General features: G+C 38.1%; 1 protein-coding gene across 8 annotated transcripts in view; it reads left to right on the top strand.

Annotated features, from left to right (window-relative positions):
• Cast (calpastatin) overlaps positions 1 to 19,571 on the top strand; it is a 102,678-nt gene that overhangs the window by 61,750 nt on the left and 21,357 nt on the right. For all 8 annotated transcript variants that reach the window (XM_042690671.1, XM_042690670.1, XM_042690669.1 and 5 more), the window contains 10 exons: positions 669 to 767; positions 2,097 to 2,177; positions 2,697 to 2,735; positions 3,191 to 3,283; positions 3,418 to 3,507; positions 4,572 to 4,673; positions 7,976 to 8,059; positions 9,204 to 9,251; positions 10,265 to 10,360; positions 12,766 to 12,861. In XM_042690671.1, the coding sequence (XP_042546605.1) occupies positions 669 to 767; positions 2,097 to 2,177; positions 2,697 to 2,735; positions 3,191 to 3,283; positions 3,418 to 3,507; positions 4,572 to 4,673; positions 7,976 to 8,059; positions 9,204 to 9,251; positions 10,265 to 10,360; positions 12,766 to 12,861 (828 nt within the window). The remainder of the gene's footprint in view (positions 1 to 668; positions 768 to 2,096; positions 2,178 to 2,696; positions 2,736 to 3,190; positions 3,284 to 3,417; positions 3,508 to 4,571; positions 4,674 to 7,975; positions 8,060 to 9,203; positions 9,252 to 10,264; positions 10,361 to 12,765; positions 12,862 to 19,571) is intronic.

Genomic DNA, 19,571 nt, shown 5'->3' with positions numbered 1-19,571 from the left:
TCTTTAGCCAGATGTATCACTAAATAATTCTCATAAAATTACTATAAAGCTGACAGTATATAAATCCTATTGGTCACATCAATGATCAAGTGAGTTCTAAAGTTATTGTGGGAATATAGTAGTTGTACTTTAAGAAGGCAAAGATTTTAAGCACTCACTTTTGGTCTGAGTTAAATTGTAAAAAGGCTTCCCCTAGATTGTTGTTGTTTTTTCTCCTTCAAATGAGATTATTATTCACAGTAAGTTACTCTTTACCTCATCAAGGTAAAGACATCCTCTCACTGATTACTTTGATTAAGCGATATTGCAAGAAGAAAATAGTTCTTGTAACTGTAACATGCATTTTAGGGATATGGCCATCATTTCATGTATTTCTTTTTTTCTTTTTAACTGTGAGTACATTGGATTAGCAATTTTAATTAGCTCATCGATTTGTTCATGTACTTAATGACATTGTACTTGTTTGAAATTATGATTTTTAGCTGAATAGTAGCTTTTTATGTTTCCAACCCAGTATCTGTACTCTGGAAACATCAGTAACAAAATTAGGTCTGACTTTTTACCATTTTTGAATTTAGAAACCTTATGGCATATGATTTTTCTGGTTGGTCAGAAAGTCCATGGTGAAATATGTTTAACAATTTGTATCTGTGCTCTTTCATTTCTAGTCAGGCCTGGATGCTGCTTTGGATGACCTAATAGACACTTTAGGAGAACCTGAAGAAACTAATGAAAACAATACACCATATACTGGGCCAGTAGTTTCGGTATGTGATGTGATATCTGTAAAGGTTCATACTCAGTATATAGATTATAAAAGGCCATGATTATGAAGTACAAGAGTACATCTAGTGTTGTGTTGTTTTCGCAGAAGCAACTGGTGTGTCACTATTGATAATGGTAACTAAAAGTCAGTGTTGAGAATAGAAGAGGTTTGTTATATATTACCTATAAAATTACACTGATTGAGCAAGCAAGTGTTAAGACTGCCACTGAAATATAGTGTATTTGGTAAGAAAGAGTTGTATTCAGACTAAAGGAGGATACCCTTTGGGGCGGAACACAAAGGTGTAACTTCCCTGAACATTTAAAATACTATTTATTGAAACAAACTCCAGGAAATAGAAACATTGGTTTGTTGTTATTGTTGGTGAGGGTGGTAGTGTTTGTTTTTGCTATTTTTTTTATCTTTTAGGGAGGGTAAAGGTGGCATAGAAAAGGAAGAAGCACTGGTAAACACATGCCATCATGTTATTGAGTATATATTATGTGAGAATGACCTATGTAACTCGTGGGCAGGGCTGGGAGAGGGAAACTGGGGGAAAGCAGGAAGGGGTGACACTATCCACACAAAGAAATGCACTTATTACCTGACTTATGAAATGGTAACCCCTCTGTATAACAGCTTAATAATAACAATAAAATTATTACTTAAAAAACAGGTAAGAGGATTTGATGCAATGCTTTATAGTGGTAAAAATGGGTTATCTGCGTATCAGCATTATAAAAAATTCTAATTTTGAACAAAATAAATACAAAGTAATATGGAACACATGCCATTATATAACATTTGAAAATACACAAAGTAATGCTGTATATTACTTAAAAATGTGTCCATGTGACATTATTCATAAAAAATATGTTCAACTTCATGTGATTAAGATGGTAAATCTAAAGTACAGAACTTAGAGAGGGCCAAGCAGGAGACATGCACTCTAAATATGATTTTGGTTTTTTTTGTTTTTACATTAGAAGTAATATAAACCCAATAAAGTGTATTGGGTTCTACAGATATTCATTATGTTACTAACATAATGTACTTTGAAAGTACTGGAAATATTAGATATTAAACACAAAATGCATTTTAATATAAAATTCAACTTTAGCATAGTATTTCTAACATTTTCTAACATTTCAGTTAAATATGGGTGTTGTATAAATTTAGAACTCAGAGTTGTGTACAATTTTGGCTCTTACTGATTTATAGTGTTCCTCAGTAGTTCCAATAATTAATAATAGAATAGTACTAGCACTTTGTTTTCATGTATTGTCAGCTGATTAGTTACAGAATATCTCTACATGTGGTTTTCTTATAGGATCCAATGTTTTCGACCAACATTGAAGAACTGGGTAAAAGAGAAGTCACAATTCCTCCCAAATATAGGGAACTTTTGGCTGTAAGTTGAATAATGATTTAATTTCATTGTTTTCATCTTGGAATATCATTTCCTATCAGTATCTTCATAATTTAAACTTTATCATTAAAACACTCACTGTCTATATTAGTTTGATAGAGCTGCCTTCACAAAGTACACAGACCGGGTGGCTTCAACACCATGGTTCTGCAGGCTGGAAGTTTACAATCAGGGTCTCAGTAGGGTTAGTTCTTTCTGATAGTTACTGAGAGAAAGCTCTCCTGTAGCCTTCTCTGCTTGGTTTGTAGATAGCCATCTTCCTCCTAAGTCTCTTCCCATTATCTCCCTCAGTGTTTCTCTGGTTCCAAGTTTCCCCCCTGCTAAGGATACCCAGTCACATTGGATTTACACCTACCCTGATGATTTCACCTTTGGCAGTAGGGTTAGGACAACATAGCAATTTGGACAGGGGGTGGGTTCAATTCAGTTTATCATACTGAGAATATGTTAGCCTATCATAGATTGTGCCTTCTCAACTTTATCAAATTACATTTATTTTAGAAAAAGGAAGGGATCACTGGGCCTCCTCCAGACTCTCCGGTGAGTTTACATAAATATCTTCCAAGATGTAAATCAATATTGTCTGTATCTTTGGTTGAGGAAATAGGACTAACAAGCCCATATTTGGGGCTCACAACTCAACTAACCTCTCTATCACATGTTTTTGTCTTTTCATAAAAAGCGGGTGTCTGTGGGTTTGTCTTGTTGCTCATGGTCTCAGGTTGTTTTGAGAGGAAAGAAAATGGAAGCAAGAAGGCATAAAGATAAGAATAAATGTTAATGACAAGGGAACCAGCACGTTCTAATATGTAATTCGTTTGGAAGAGGAAAAGAGAAAAATAATTTTTACAGACCACCCATTCCCTCCTATTTCACTCATGTATCAACTTGGGTAGCCAGGGAATGCAAAAGTACAGCCTTCATTTGATGGATTTGTAATTCTTTCTTTTACTACACATCTTTCTTGTGTTACCTTTGTTATCCTATTTCTTTAGAAATCTATGGGGCCAGATGATGCCATAGATGCCTTGTCATCTGATTTCACCTGTAGTTCTCCTACCACTGAAGGAAAGAAAACTGAGTCAGAGGTATTGCTATTACTACTGCTGAGAGAACTTGTTAGAAACTATCTTGACCCTGAAAAGCACAACCCTTTAATTTGGGTTACTCTGAATAAATCTCCCTTATGTGTAAACACTTTATGTTGTATTTTCTTTTTCAGAAATCCACAGGAGAGGTTTTAAAAGCTCAATCAGCTGGGGTAGTCAGAAGTACTGCTCCACCCCAGGAAAAGAAAAGAAGGGTGGAAGAGGTATTGATAATTATTTCTTTGAAAATAATTCTGATCCATCTGATAGTCCATACTTTTCTGAGTTAATTCTTACATATTCAGGATAATTGGAATATTATATTACCTCTGGTAAAAAGCTTGGCTCTGTGTGCCAGAGTGAAGCTATTGAGCACTATATTGATCATCATCAGGCAAATCTCACGTTTCTACAACCCCCTGAGAATGCTTCCAGCATAGTCTTCTTGATGGTTATCCAAGACCATTTCACCATTACAACACACAGAAGGGCAGAAAACAGAGAGGACTTGCATTCTTGGAACACGTTCATAAGCTTGATTTCCTAAAGGAGTTTGTTTCTTAGGGGTCATGGTCATCGTTGTTTCCGTTCACCTCTCTTAAACACAATGAAGTCTGACCTAATTCTCACAAATTCTGAAAAGTGATCCTGCAGCCCTAGGAGCCTGAGAGCACAATGTGTCATGCGCAAATAGTCTAGATAATGCTAAGGACAGTTTCTATCAGAGCTGCTTCTGCCTCTCCCCTGCTGGAATGGGTAGTTTATTTTTATCAGTCTGGCTGTGGGAACAGTGGTGCACACCACACCCCGAGAGTGAAAACTCCTACAACCAGGAGCCATTGCCTCCAGCGTGAGCAGAAAGGCCACAAGTCTCTCTGCTTCCTGAGCTTAGCTGTTTTGCTGAAGGAGAAGGCTGTCAGCCTGCAATTTTTGGAGACACTGTTTTAGAAAAACAAGGTAGTGAATGTTTGCTTACTTGTAGCTGCTATTTTGATAAGACGCTTTTATAATAATACTATTATTACAGTTATCCTTTTCACTTACACAAGAAGTGAAGTGTACCCCTAGAGGGTACTGTTACTAGGGGAACGGGTCTTAGCCCAATTTTTATTCCTTGGTAAGTTCTTTTTCCTTTTTCTCTTTTGCTTAGTTTTCACATAAAATTGCCTTCCTAAAGTACTTCCCCAGTTCACAATTGATCGTATGTATTTAAAATGTGGGTTTTACTAAGAATAGAATGGATGATTAAGTTGTGCTTTTTTTCATGCACATTCTTTTTTTTTAACAGGATGCCATGAGTGATCAAGCACTTGAGGCTCTGTCAGCTTCACTGGGTACCCGGAAATCAGACCCTGAGATCGACCTCAGCTCCATTAAGGAAGTTGATGAGGTACTGGGGTTGATATTTAAAATGTGTTCATCTGCAGCTTGCAAAACTGAATGTCTGCCATATGTTTAGGATTCTTTCATAGTTGTAATTTTTGTTGGTGACCAGAAATGAGCTACTTTTCATTCTACCTTACTTTCAGAATCTGGTTAATTTCAGAATTTATTGATCGATAGTTAGCAACCAAGAAGAATACGTGAGTGTTTTTTTAAAAAAAAAAACCCTACAATTTAAATATCTAAAATGAACACTAATCTTCTTTGTTAAAGAATATATGGCACCTGACTAAACAAGATAACAAGAGGCAGAGGGAAAGAGAGACGTTTCCTCTCATGAAATTGTTAATTTGTATTTTCAGAATGGTGCTAGGAATGTCTCCATAAGGAAGTAGAAGGTGATATAGCAGGATGATAGTTCTTACAGTACTTTGGGGAAAGAGGTTGAAAACGTGTTTCAAATCAAAACAAAAGCCACAATTATTCAAAAACTGGATCTCTTGAACATTTAGAGATGAAGCTAAAGAAGGGATAGCTCATCACCCACCAAGACTTCACAAGCCTTCTGAGCCAGTTAGCTCGGACCTAGTGTGGATGAGCTGGGAATATGGACGAAGGGTGAATAAATGTATTTAAAGTGCACTTGGCACATGTATGGGCATGTCATAGTGCAGTCCCTTATATTATAAGCATATACCATTAAGGAATGACATCTATTTTTATGCTGCTTTCATATTTAAACAGTGAGAAGTTTTGATATACCAACAGCTAGGAATAGTCTCTTAGTAGCATTCTCACTTTGTTCTTTAGTGTAGCAGAATCTCAGTGATCTAGCATCACAAAAGTGTTTGATGATCAGCCAACACAGAAATTGCTATATTCTTCTTCCTTTACTTCTACTTATTAGTTATTGGTTTTACATAATAGTGAGTATTATTGTATTAAGTTATAAACCTGTAGAATTTTTCAACGTGTTTCTCTGGGGGGGGCGGGGAGAGAAGAAAAGAGACAATTGTCCTAAGGGGAGATGTAAATGCAGCCAGGATCCTTGACAAGCACCCTACCCTAGCACCTTAAGGAAGGGGAGCTGACAGGTTTCTCTGTCACAATGCCTCTGTCTGATGTCACTTCCGGTTGGAGGAATCTCCCTGACCTCCTGGACCTCTCAGAGTCTGAGTTGGCCCTGGTCCAAGATGGGCCAACTTCTATCTTCAACTTTCTTTGAGGGCTCACCGGGCACAGTGTGGCATGATAAGCTCTTGGATGATGAACACAAAGGAGCAGGAGAAGGACGTCCTGTCCTCCAGGATCAAGTAATGTGCTGGGGAGAAAGGGGAGCTTTGACTAGAACACTGTGAGATGTACCATAGAAATTAGTACCATAGAAATTTAGTATAATTAAACTGTGGGTCAGGATGAAAAAATTTAAGGATTACTAAGAGTAGCCGAATAGAAGTCACATCCTCAAGAGGAAGGTGTTTCTTGGCAGAAGCCTGGGGACTGTGGGAAGACCAGGTTATGATTCTATCTTTTGAGGCCTAGGTAGCCAGGGGTGAATGTCACTTTTGCCTCAGGCATTTCGCTGATTAGTAAAACAATAACTGTGTGGAGGGAAGATATAAATGGGATATAAATCCTATGACAAAAAGAAATTTAGAGTGACTGAAATCAGCTAAGTAGAGTTGAAAAAAAAAGTGTGGCTAAGTAGTTCAGGGAAAGTATGGATTTTTTCTAGAAAACCTTACTGCAGGAGTAGATGACAATTCTAGCAAAATAATTGTTTTACCCACTTTTGTTGATCTTTTAATCCCCTAAATCCGTGAGTTGAAGTCATAGCACCGGAGGGTGATTCTTTACTACCGAAATAGTCTGGTGTAAGTTGAGGAGCTCCTCCAGGAGTTCCTGCCACGCCAGCATGCCTCCACTAGAGCACACTTCGTGCAAACCAGGGAATGTTCCGGAGAACAGGCCCCCACCTAACTCAGTATTCTTAGGATACATCATACCATAAATTAAATCTTTACTTAGACTATAGCGACCACTTCATTTTGGATCTCTCTCATTTTACCTTGTCCAGGATTGTTTTCAAAGTAGGCATTTTCCCATTGTTTGGGTCTTATGTACAAACCACAGTGAATAATGAGAGGAAAAAAAAAAGATTAAAAAGGAAAAGGCATAGCAGAGAATGTACCTGTCACTGTTGGCAGCCAGAATGTAACAGGACAGTTTCAAGATGTACATGCCCCTTGATGCTCACAAAGGCTTTTATGACCAGAGACCTCACAAATCCTTGAATTAGGTGGTATTGCTCCCTCATAATAGAACTTTCTCCATAGTCTGCCTTTACATGAAACTAGAAATGTTAAAAGATGCATAATCCTTTCCATCCTTTAGTAGAATTAGTCTATAGGAAAATAAATCTTATCATTCAATACTGAATGTAGTATCTAGTTCATTGAAATTGCTTAATACATTTTTCAATGAATCAAAGAATTAACCAATAGGAAACTATGATCTTCTACTGATGTATAGATAGGAACAGTGAGTTGAATTGGAATTTGCCTAAAGGAATCTCCTAGAATAGATTTAAATATTACATGTTGTGGAATCTTGAGCTATGTACCTATAGATTAAATTACAAATGTTATATTCTGAGAGTCAGTGGTCCACTATAAAACTGCACTTTTATTACTACTACGTTAGTTGTTTATGGTTCAGTAGCCCAGGGATGTGCTGGTGTTATTGCAGGGAAACCTTTTTAAGATGTTAAAAAACAGTTACTCATGTATAAGTCGGTGTATACATGTATACGTCATGCGTAAGTGATCAGTTGCTTCTCTATTTCTCTTCTTTCTCTGGGTAGGAAAACTGGTTATAGTCCCCCTCCTTAGATAACTGTCTCAGATGGAACCTATCAAAATAACTGCAACTAACTCCCAAACAGTACTTACCATCCTCTTGGGGTCTTTTACTTACTTTTCTTTGGTGATCCGCCCAAATCAGTGAGTCAAGTGATAGCCATATTGCACAGCTCAGGAAAGCAAAACAAAGGCTAGATGGCATTTCAAGCTCTGAGAGCCTGAAAGCAGAACAGGATGCCGCTGACACTCATTTTTGTTCTCCATTCACCCTGTGCTGTCTGGCTCATAGCTGCTCACCATGGCCGCGTGTTTTGTAGGTTGCCGTGCTCTTCCAGACTCTCATTTGACTCATGTTGGGGTGTTCGTGTAAAGTATGCAAAGGAAGTGGCGCCATCCCTTTGAATATGCATTGTTCAACTGCTCTTTTCTCTCCCTCTCTTTCTACCAGGCAAAAGCTAAAGAAGAAAAACTAGAAAAGTGCGGTGAGGATGATGAGACAGTCCCATCTGAGTACAGACTAAAACCCGTCACGGTAAACATTCTTCTGCACTGCACAATAGCAAGCACACTTGTCCTCGCTTTACACTCAGAACACCTGTCCCGTTTCGGATATTCACTCTGAAAAGCCGGGACCTTTTCTCCTCTGCTTTCTGCAGTTAAAGCTCTTAATAAGGCCGGTTTGTCTTCACTTAGCTTCATGAGGACATTAAAATTCCCATTGATTAAGGACCTATCGATGGTAGGTAGTACATGCCTAGAAAGATGCTAGGAGAAATTACCTTGAGACTCTCTCTGAAAAGCAAATTTAAACCAAAGTGACTGGGAATGTGGCTCAGTCCTGAGTTCTGTCCCCAGTACAAAAAAAAGAAAAAAAAATCCTACAGATTTACCTATTTCAGGAGAGGAAAGCAGACTAAGAGGAGAGGGAAGGGAGAATAACAGAAGGCCTAGAATATGGTCAAAGTTCCTTATCCGCATATGTGAAAAGATTGAAATGAATCTATTAATTTGTTCAATTAATTTTTGGTAACAAAACTCTACTGATTCAAGTGTTTCAACAACTAGCAATGCTTAAAATAGCTATTTAATTTTAAAGAGGATGGAGTAATTTGAAGATAAAAGCACCCATTCATTTTCTAGGAGGTAGATGGAAATGTACAGCTAGTTAGCTGGATAATCACACTGTTAGGGGGATGGATCCTGTAGTTTCTCTTTGGAAATCATCCATATAAATGATGGGAAATGGCTTTGATTCTTGCATGAGCTTATATATGAAAGCTAACAATTTAGATACATTCTAAATTGTGAAACCTCATATTCAAAAGCTACACAATGTTTATTACAGAAATGATATCCACCTCTCTATAATGGAGAGTTGAACCTTAAAAGAACCTTCCATTAACATAATTGTATCTTTATTGCCAAAGACTTTTTTCCCTCTTAATTTATTCCTAACAGATAGTTACTTTCAGTGAAAAGTAAATAAACTTCATACTTGGGAACATTTAATCTGTTGACCTATTCCTTGTTCTGATTCTTTAAATAAAAAGTAAATATAAAATATAAATTCAGTCAAACTTAAGGGGGGAAAAGCTCATCTGGAATTCTGCAAAACAAATTTAATGGTATGTAAAAGCAAAATTGCCTATTTAGTGCATTTCCAATTTCATTTATAGGATGAAGATGGAAAACCACTATTGCCAGAGCCTGAAGAAAAATCCAAGGTTGGAAAATAGAAAGTTATTTTTCTAATACTTTAGAAAAGCATAAATTTAAATAATTTTAACAGGCCAGAGTTCACTATGGAGATTTATTTGCCAACTTAGTATTGAGGAGGGAACTTCTGAAGGGATACTTGGCTGATGCCTCTGACTCCTTTTCCTACATTTTAGTGATATTTCTTGTTACAAATTATTACTAGGCTCTGAGTTTCTAAGAAATTTTCAGTGAATATAAGGAACCAGTGCCATTAAATTAGATAATGTTAACATTTGACCTATTCACAGCATACTAGAAATGCTTTTAGCTATGTTATATCGCCTCAAGTGGAAGAAACTGGTTTCCTATCACAATGCCAATTACAGCATGAATGAATCACTTTCTGTATGCACAACATGCATAACTGCTTTCCAGGCTGTCTGAGTCCTCGCTGAATGAGGACAGCAGTGATTCCCATTTTCCAGTGAGTCGCACAGAGAATTAATGTAAGTAGCACAAAGGCACACAGCTAGAAAATAGCAAGTCTGCGACTCACATCTCAGGTTGTCCTTGCTGGAACCCAGCTGTTGCATTACATGTCTGTCAAAGGCTATTTTTTAAGTCAAAATATCCATATACCCTAAATGAAATTTCACTGCCAGAATCTTTTCTGTTGCAAGCAGGAAGGCAGTGCATGATTTGTGAGTTCTCTGACTTATTCAGAAAGGAAAGGCTTCCCTGCAGAGAACAGGAAATTTTATTTGAACAAAATACCTTCTGAAATAGAAGTCTCAGAATGACTTTTGAATAAAGAAACCATTAACACTTGGTAGCACTGAGATATTTAGTATTCTTTACTCGTTGCCTGACATTTTTATCTTCCACTGACAAAGGAAAAGATCCTCTGTGGATATTTGGCTTTAGATCCCAATATATTCTAATATGTGTTAACCAGGAAAGAACAGCATATTGCCCTATGAAAATATTTTTTATACAATAAAAATTCACTTCATAATATACGGTGTTTCTTATGTTACAGCCCCGGAGTGAATCAGAACTCATTGATGAACTTGCAGAAGATTTTGACCAGTCGAAAAGTAAAGAAAAGCAATCTGAGCCAACTGAAAAAACAGAAGTATGTTTCTGAAAATATAAATCTCTATGTTTGAGGGAGTTATATATATATTTTTTTAATCTTAAAGTATGTGAAACCAAAACCATTTTAGCATGAAGGAGTTGATATTTTTTAAAAGCCCATTATTCTGTCTTTTTAGCATGGAGGTTTTTGTTTTGCATTTTCCTAGATGTATTTTCTTTTTTTTTTTTTTTTTTTTGTCGGTCGTGGGGCCTGAACTCTGGGCCTGGGCACTGTCCCTCAGCTCTTCAACTCAAGGCTAGCGCTCTACCACTTGAGCCACAGCGCCACTTCCAGCTTTTTTTCTTTTTGCTTATGTGGTGCTGGGGAATCGAACCCAGGGCCTCATAATGCAAGGCAAGCGCTCTACCACTGAGCCACCTTCCCAGCCCCCTAGATGTATTTTCTTTTCCAGAGCTAATCCTGATGTTCTTGCAACTTAAATGCCATGATTATTCCTTCAAGAAACTCTCTTTACTATGCTCTTTTTCTTTGTCTGTGTATGTAACTTACCGCTTAAATCTGCCACCAGCTTTCACCTGAGGATTTCATTGGCCTTTCTGTAGAATCCCTGCCACCCTCCTTCCTGCCCACCAGAGCTGTTCTTTCTCAGAGGGCCGCTAGTCATATCATTCCCCTGCTCCAGCCCAGGAGCTTCCCACTGACTAGGAAAGAAAAGTTCTCTCTTGAAGTGTTCTAGGTCCAGCTTCCTTTCCCACCAGTGTGTCCTTTATCTCAATCAGTGGCAAACCACCTGTATTTCCATGGTTTTTCACATCCAGACCCTTCTATCTGCAATAATCATTTCCCCAAAATGGAAAGTCTTACTCATCCTTTTAAGGCTTGTGTTTTTTATCTTCTGCTTTTCTTTCTCTTAGTCATACCACCCTTTTTAAAGAGGCTGCTAGTAACTATATATAGCAAAGAGAGTTTCTTGAAGGAATAATCATGGGATTTAAGTTGCAAGAACACCAGGGTTAGCTTTGGAAAAGAAAGTACATCTTGGAAAATGCAAAACAAAATCTCCACGTTAAAAAGACAGAATAATGGGCTATATATATATATATATATATATATATATATATATATGTGTGTGTATATATATATATACATATATATATATACACACACATATATATAGTATATATACTATAGTATTTAGTATAAAAATATACATATATATGTGTGTGTATATATATACACATATATACATATATATACACACACATATATATAGCCCATTATTCTGTCTTACACACACACACACACACACACACACACACACACACACACACACACACACACACACATATATATTTCTTTTACTTTTTTCTTTTTTGGCTGTGGGCCTTTAACTCAGTGCCTGGGCACTGTCCCTGAGCCTTTTGGCTCAAGGCTAGTGCTCTGCCACTTTGATACACAGTGCCACTTCCAGTTTTCTGGGGGTTAATTGAAGATAAGAGTCTCATAGACTTTCCAACCTGGGCTGGCTTTGAGCCATGATCCTCAGATCTCAGCCTCCTGAGTAGCTAGGATTACAAGTATGAGTCACTAGTGCTTGGCTATATTTTTAATATATCTCTGGCAAACATTTGTAACAAGTTTTTAGCAATATTGGTCCCTTTTTGCCTCTAACATTATATGCAGTTTGAAATAGGTATAATGTTCCTGGAGATGAGAGATTCTGTCCCATTAGTGATTATTGAGTACCTTGCATGTAGGGAAGGTTCTGTGAAATGTCTCAATTAAAAACAATTAGAAATGTTACTCCTGTGATAATTCAGTAATTCTTAAACTTTAGTATGCATCAGAATCTCAGGGAGGTTTAGTGAAACACAGATTACCGGGTTCCACTGGGTGGAGGCCTAAGGATCTGCATTTTTTAAAAGTTTCACAGTGGAGTTGGAGCTACCTGAGTGGTCCAGGAACCACTATGAGAACCCCCATCCAATATTACTTCCTTGTATTTGTATATGCTATTGGTAATGTACTCACACATTTTGTGTACTATTACACAAAATAAAATAAAATGTAGATACATTTTATGCTATTAAATAGCTATAATCACATAGCGAGTATAAATAATCACAATAATGATTTCTCAAGTTGGTTGACTTTTTCTATATTCCCAGGTACTATCCAGAGCACTTCACATTTGCTCTCATTTAAGTTTCTTATCAACCCTTGAGTTGTAATATTATTGTTGCTCTCCTCTCACAGATGTGGAATCTGAATCTTTAACTCAAAAATAATGGTGGCCAAGGCCTTTTAACATGCCAGAATGTATACATCCAACACTCCTTATGCATTCAAGTGACTCATGCTTACAGCTTTGGTGCGTTGTGGTTCAGCTTTATTAACTTTGTGTTTCCAAAATTATTCTTAACACCTACTTCTCTTCTCAGAAATCTAAAGTCACTGCCCCAGTTCCTGTGGCAGAGCCTGTGTCACGGACCTCCATGTGTAGCATACAGTCAACACCACCCAAGACCACATCCTTGGTGAGTGATCTCATTGCATTGAGCAGTAGATTGAGAAAATTCTGGGGTGTTTTTGTTTTGTTTTGTTTTTCTGGTGATTACTTTCTGCTGTGTATTATCATTGTGTGATAATATGACAATGAGGCGCTGTGTGTTAACTTAGACCAATCCACCTAACATTTCAGTGCCATAGCAGAAGTAAAGGAAATAGCTTCTGGTCTCCCTGTAAAGCCTACTGTGGACATGGGCCAGATCTTAATCTTTGTGTACAATTTGAACTATCCACGTAGAAAACATGTGTAGCAAGATGGGTTCGGTGCTTTCCTAATGACAGCAGGCAGAGTCACCTTGAAAAATGGGAATAGCCTCTCCATTTTCCAGGGAAACCAGCAAAGTAAGACAGACATCCACAGCAATGAAAAGTACTTGGAATTTGGCATCTGTAGTCAGATGTTAGCAAAAGGAGGCTCTGAAGAGGTTGAGAAAAACCTTGGGTAACTTGAGTGTTATGAAGAGCTGCTTCCTGCCAAGAAAATGCTTTGTGCCAGCTGCAAATCCTAAATTCAGGGTCCCTCTACATTTCTTTTAGATGCGATTTTTGTTGAGCAGGGTCTCGCTATGTAGGATGGTTTCAAACTTATTCTGAACCAGCTTCTTGAATTACAGGTGTGTACCATGCCACTGGTTTAGGACTTTTTTGTGAAGTTGTAATGATGTACTCTTTACAATTTTCACTCTGAATGCCACAAACCACTATGTTAAAGAACAGGAGAGGAGAGGGGAATCTAGGAAGAGTTCAGTTACCAGAAACGGAAGCAACCCTAATGACAGTAGTCAAAAATGACAACAGCCATTATTTCAGGGTGGAGGGCTTGTGACCAAAAGTTGTATCACTGGCCTCCTGAACCAAGTGTAAGAGCCAGGGAGGGCCTTAGTGAACTCAGTTCTTTGCCAACTTTGCCCTGATTGTAGAGCTCAGCACTAGATTTTTTTTTTTAATTTAATTTTATTTTATTTGAGAACATACTGTACAGAGGGGTTACAATTACATGGGCAGGATAATGCATACATTTCTTACCAAGCATTGCAGCCTCCTCCTTTGTTTACCCTTCATCTCCCTTCCCAGCCTCCCCCCTCCCCCCCACCCAATCATACCCTCCCTCCCCCCCCCCCCCCCCACCGACATTGTAAAGCTGGTTTTGACATGACATTTTGTACTTCTCATTGTTGCAACAGGTCCACCTGAATCCTTAAACGACTTGTTTGTCCCCGTCTCCTCCACATGTTATACTGACATCAAATATAGTGAAAAGCGGGGGTTACACTGTGGGGGAGGGACATACAAAGCAACAAAGAAATAATCTTATAAATGCATTAGAAACACATGCATGAAAGAAACAGAAACATTAAAATACATATTTGAGGGTTCGTTTTCCTAACATCACATTCTCTGACTTTTTCCGCTTGACTCATACCTATACTAGATATTGCAAATAAGGGAAACCATGGGACCTATGTTTCTTTGGACCTGGCTTACTTCACTTAATATAATTTTTTCCAAGCCTTTCCATTTCCTAACAAATGGGGAAATGTCATTCTTTCTGATGGAGGCATAGAATTCCATTGTGTATATATACCACATCTTCTTGATCCATTCATCTACTGAGGGGCCTCTGGGTTGGTTCCAGATCTTAGCTATGGTAAATAATGCTGCAATAAACATAGTTGTGCTGGTAGCTTTAGTGTGGCCTTGTTTGTGATCATTTGGGTAAATGCCCAAAAGTGGGATTGCTGGGTCATTGGGGAGCTCTATGTGGAGTCTTTTGAGGAACCTCCATACTGCTTTCCAAAGTGGTTGAACAAGTTTACATTCCCACCAACAATGAAGTAAGGTTCCTTTCTGTCCACATCCCCTCCAGCATCTGTTGTTGTTAGAGTTCTTGATTTTTGCTGTTCTAACTGGAGTGAGGTGATATCTCAATGTTGTTTTGATTTGCATTTCTTTTATAGCTAGGGATGTTGAACATTTCTTCATGTGTCTATTGGCCATCCTTCTTTCTTCTTCAGAGAAGCTTCTCTTTAAGTCTTTCACCCACTTACTTATTGGGCAGTTGTTTCTTTGAGGATTTGTTGTTGGGTGGTTTAATTTTTTGAGTTCCAAGTATATTTTAGATATGAGACCCTTGTCCGTTGTATGGCTAGTAAAGATCTTCTCCCAATCCGTGGGCTTTCTATTGATCTTGCTAGCTATGTCATTTGCCCTGCAGAAGCTCTGCAACCTTATACAATCCCATTTGTCCAACCTTTCTTTGATTTGTTGTGTTTCCGGGTCTCTATTCAGAAAATTTCGGCCTGAGCCGAGGAGACCCAGGGTTTCTCCTATTCCATCCTGTAATGTTTTCAGAGTGTCTGCTTTGAGTTCAAGGTCTTTGATCCATTTGGAGTTGATTCTGGTGCAGGGTGATATATAAGGATCTAGCTTTAGTTTTCTACATGTAGTTAACCAGTTTTGCCAGCACCATTTACTGAAGAGGCTGTCTGTCTTCCATTCTATTGTTTTAGCTCCCTTATAGAAGATTAGATGGCTATAGGTCTGTAGGTTCATTTCTGGGTTTTCAATTCTATTCCATTGGTCCTGAGGTCTGTTCTTATGCCAATACCAAGCTGTTTTGATTACTATGGCTTTATAGTAGAGTTTGAAATTTGGTACTGATATTCCTCCAGCAGTGTTCTTTCCGTTGAGGAGCGTTTTTGCTATTCGGGGTCTTTTATTGTTCCATATGAATTTTTGGATTGCCTCTTCTATTTCCTTGAAGAATGAGGGTGGAATTTTGATAGGTATTGCGTTGAATTTGTAGATAGCTTTGGGAAGTATTGCCATTTTCACAATGTTAATCTTTCCAATCCAGGAGCATGGGAGGTTTTGCCATTTTTTAAGTTCTGTGTTGATTTCCTTTTTCAAGATTTTAAAGTTTTCATCATAGAGGTCCTTCACTTCTTTAGTTAAGTTAATTCCTAGGTATTTTATTTTTTGTGGGGCTATTACAAATGGAGTTGCTTTCCTAATTTCAGCCACACTTTTCTCATTGTTGGCATACAGAAAAGCCATTGATTTTTGGGGGTTAATTTTATAACCTGCTACTTTGCCAAAGTTTTGAATCAGCTTGAGTAATTTGGGAGTGGAGTCTATGGGATTCTTTAAATACAAGATCATGTCATCTGCAAAGAGGGAGAGTTTTATTTCTTCTTTCCCAATTTGGATCCCCTTTATGTCTGCATCTTGTCTTATTGCTGTAGCTAGGCATTCTAATACTAGATTGAAGAGAAGTGGAGAGAGTGGGCATCCTTGGCTTGTTCCTGAGTTAAGAGGAAATGGCTTTAGTTTTTCACCATTGAGTATAATGCTGGCTGTAGGTTTGTCATATACAGCCTTTATTGTATTGAGGAATGTTCCATGGATTCCTAATTTTTCCAAAACCTTCATCAGGAAGGGGTGTTGGATCTTGTCGAATGCTTTTTCTGCGTCTATTGAGATAACCATGTGGTTCTTATTCTTGCTCCTGTTGATGTGATGAATAATATTAATTGATTTGCGTATATTGAACCAGCTTTGCATCCCTGAAATGAATCCTGTTTGATCGTGGTGTATGATTTTTTGGATGAATTGTTGAAGTCGATTGGCCAAAATTTTGTTGAGAAGTTTTGCATCAATGTTCATCAAAGAAATGGGTCTATAGTTCTCTTTCTTTGATGAGTCCCTGCCTGGTTTTGGGATGAGGGTTATGATGGCTTCATAGAATGTGTTCGGTAGTGAGCTTTCTCTTTCAATTTCATTGAAGAGTTGGAGGAGAATTGGTGTGAGCTCTGCTTTGAAGGCCTTGTAAAATTCCGCTGTGAAACCATCTGGTCCTGGACTTTTCTTAGCTGGGAGGTCTCTTATTGCTGTTTCTATTTCAGTGCTTGATATGGGCCTGTTAAGATAGTTTAACTCATCTTGGTTTAGTTTTGGCATGTCAATATTTGCTAGGAAGAGGTCCATTTCTGTCAAGTTCTCAAACTTATTAGCATACAGTTTTGAGAAGTATTCCCTTATAATGTTCTGAATCTTGGTTGTTTCCGTGGTGATGTTTCCTTTCTCATCTCTGAGTTTATTAATTTGGGTGTGTTCTCTTCTTTTTCTGATAAGATTTGCTAAGGGTCTGTCAATTTTGTTAAGTTTTTCGAAGAACCAACTGTTTTGTTGATTCTTTCTATAGTTTTTTTGGATTCTAATTCATTTAATTCTGATTTAATTTTGATTATTTCTTTCCGTCTACTGGATTGGGGTTTATCTTGCTGCTCTTTTTCAAGGAGGTTTAGATGCGTCATTAAATTGCTAGTTTCAGATCTCTCCAATTTGTTGATGTAGGAGCTCAGAGCTATAAACTTGCCTCTGAGTACTGCCTTTGCTGTGTCCCAGAGGAGCTGGTATTTTGTGTGTTCATTTTTGTTGAATAGCATGAACATTTGAATTTCCTTTCTAATCTCTTCCATGACCCACTCATGATTCAGCAGTGTGTTGTTCAGCCTCCATGTGATACCGGACTTTCTTTGGTGGCTTTTGGTGTTGAGTTCTAATTTTATTCCCTTGTGGTCAGAGAGAATGCAAGGTATAACTTCAATGTTTCTGAATTTAGACAAGTTTGCTTTGTGGCCTAAAATGTGGTCTATTTTAGAAAACGTTCCATGTGCTGCTGAGAAAAACGTGTATTCTGATGCTGCTGGGTGAAATGTTCGGTAAATGTCTGTTAAGTCTAGTTGATCTATGCAGCTGTTTAGATCTGTGGTTTCTCTGTTGAGTTTTTGCCGAGTTGATCTATCTAGTGGGGAGAGTGGTGTGTTAAAATCCCCAACAATTAATGCCTTTGGATCTATATGGGATTTGAGGGAAAGTAGTGTTTCTTTGATAAATTTGGGTGCTCCATTGTTTGGTGAATAGATATTTAGAATTGTAATATCCTCCTGAAGGAGAGATCCTTTAATTAGTATGTAGTGACCTTCTTTATCTCTTTTCACGAATTTTAATTTGAAGTCTATTTTATCTGATATTAGGATTGCAACTCCCGCCTGTTTATGCGGTCCGTTTGCTTGGTAGATTTTGTTCCAGCCTTTAACATTGAAAATGTGTTTGTTTTTACGGGCAAGATGTGACTCCTGCAGGGAGCAGATAGAAGGGTCTTGTTTTTTAATCCAACTAGACAGTCTATGTCGCTTAATTGGAGAGTTCAGTCCGTTAACATTAAGAGATAGGACTGAGAGTTCCTGCCATGTTATCTACCTTCTTCGGGCTGTGAAAACTGGGTTCTTCCTATGGTTCTTGGATTCTCAGTTTGGGTGCAGTTTCTTGGCCTTTATTGCGGTCTTGTTGGTTTTCTATGTGTAGGACATCTTTAAGAATCTTTTGTAGGGCTGGTTTGGTGGAGATGTATTGTTTCAATTTTTCTTTGCTATGGAAGGTTTTTATTTGGCCTTCAGTTATGAAGGAGAGTTTAGCTGGGTACAGTATTCTTGGTTGATAGTTGTTTGTTTTTAGGGCATGGCATACATCATTCCAGGCTCTTCTTGCTTTGATTGTCTCTGCTGAGAAATCTGAGGTGATTCTAATTGGTTTCCCTTTATAAGTGATTACCCTTTTCTCTCTGACAGCTTTAAGGATCTTTTCCTTGTTCTGAGTTGATCCTGTGTGGATTATAATGTGGCAGTGGGATGTCCTATTCTGGTCTGGTCTATTTGGGGTTCTAAAGGCTTCTTGTATCTGGACAGGCCTATCTTTTTGCATGTTTGGGAAGTTCTCTGCTAGGATCCTGTTAAACAAATTTCCTAGACCATTAACTTCTGTTTCTAGGTGCTCCTCTACTCCCATTATCCTTAGATTAGGCCTTCTGATGGTGTCTTCCAGGTGTTGGATAGATCTATCATATTTCTTGGACTTGTCTTGGATGGTTGTATGTTCTTTCTCTATAATATCTAGGCTGTCTTCAATCCCTGAGATTCGATCTTCTGCATGGTCTAACCTGCTGTCAAGACTCTCTACTTTGTTTTTTATCTCTTTTCCTTCTAATAGGTCAGCTTTGATGGCTTCAAGTTCTTTGTTGAAGCTCTGTTTTAGGTCTTGTATGAATTTCTTTACTTCCTTAATTTGGTGTTTAGTGTTTGTCCTCAAATCACTTAGTTGATTGGTTATGGTTTCTTTGGGCTCCCATTCCTTCTGTTGGGTTCCATTCAGCATTCCCTTTGTGGTCTCCCTGACTTCCTTCAGCTCTTTGTTAATGGATTCCATGAATGCCTTTAGTGATCTTTGTGTGTTCTCTACCTGGTCTCTCAATTCCTGTATTACTCTTTGATTAGCTTCCTCCCGTTCGTGGGATTCCTGCAGATCTCTTTGAGTGTTCTCAGCCTGCTCACGCCATTCCTCCCTTTCTCTTTGAGTATTCTCAAGTTGTTCACGCAAATCCTGTATCAGTTTTTGAGTAGCTTCCTCACGCTTATGATATTCCTGTATAAACTTCTGGGATGCCTCCTCTCTCTCCCTGTCACGCTCATACAGAGTCCTTTGTACATTGTCAAACTTTTCATTTATCATGTTTGCCAGCAGTGTTTGTAGAGCTGTTTGGGAACTCTCCTCTGGATTATTCATTATCTGTTCTAACCCCTGATTATCAAGATTGGGAATTGAGATACCCGAATTTGCC

The sequence above is a fragment of the Dipodomys spectabilis genome, unplaced genomic scaffold (assembly GCF_019054845.1).
Source record: "Dipodomys spectabilis isolate Male_0828 unplaced genomic scaffold, ASM1905484v1 ptg000140l, whole genome shotgun sequence".
NCBI lineage: Eukaryota > Metazoa > Chordata > Mammalia > Rodentia > Heteromyidae > Dipodomys > Dipodomys spectabilis.
The sequence above is the reverse complement of the archived record's forward strand: the minus strand, read 5'-3'. Positions and strand labels throughout refer to the sequence as shown.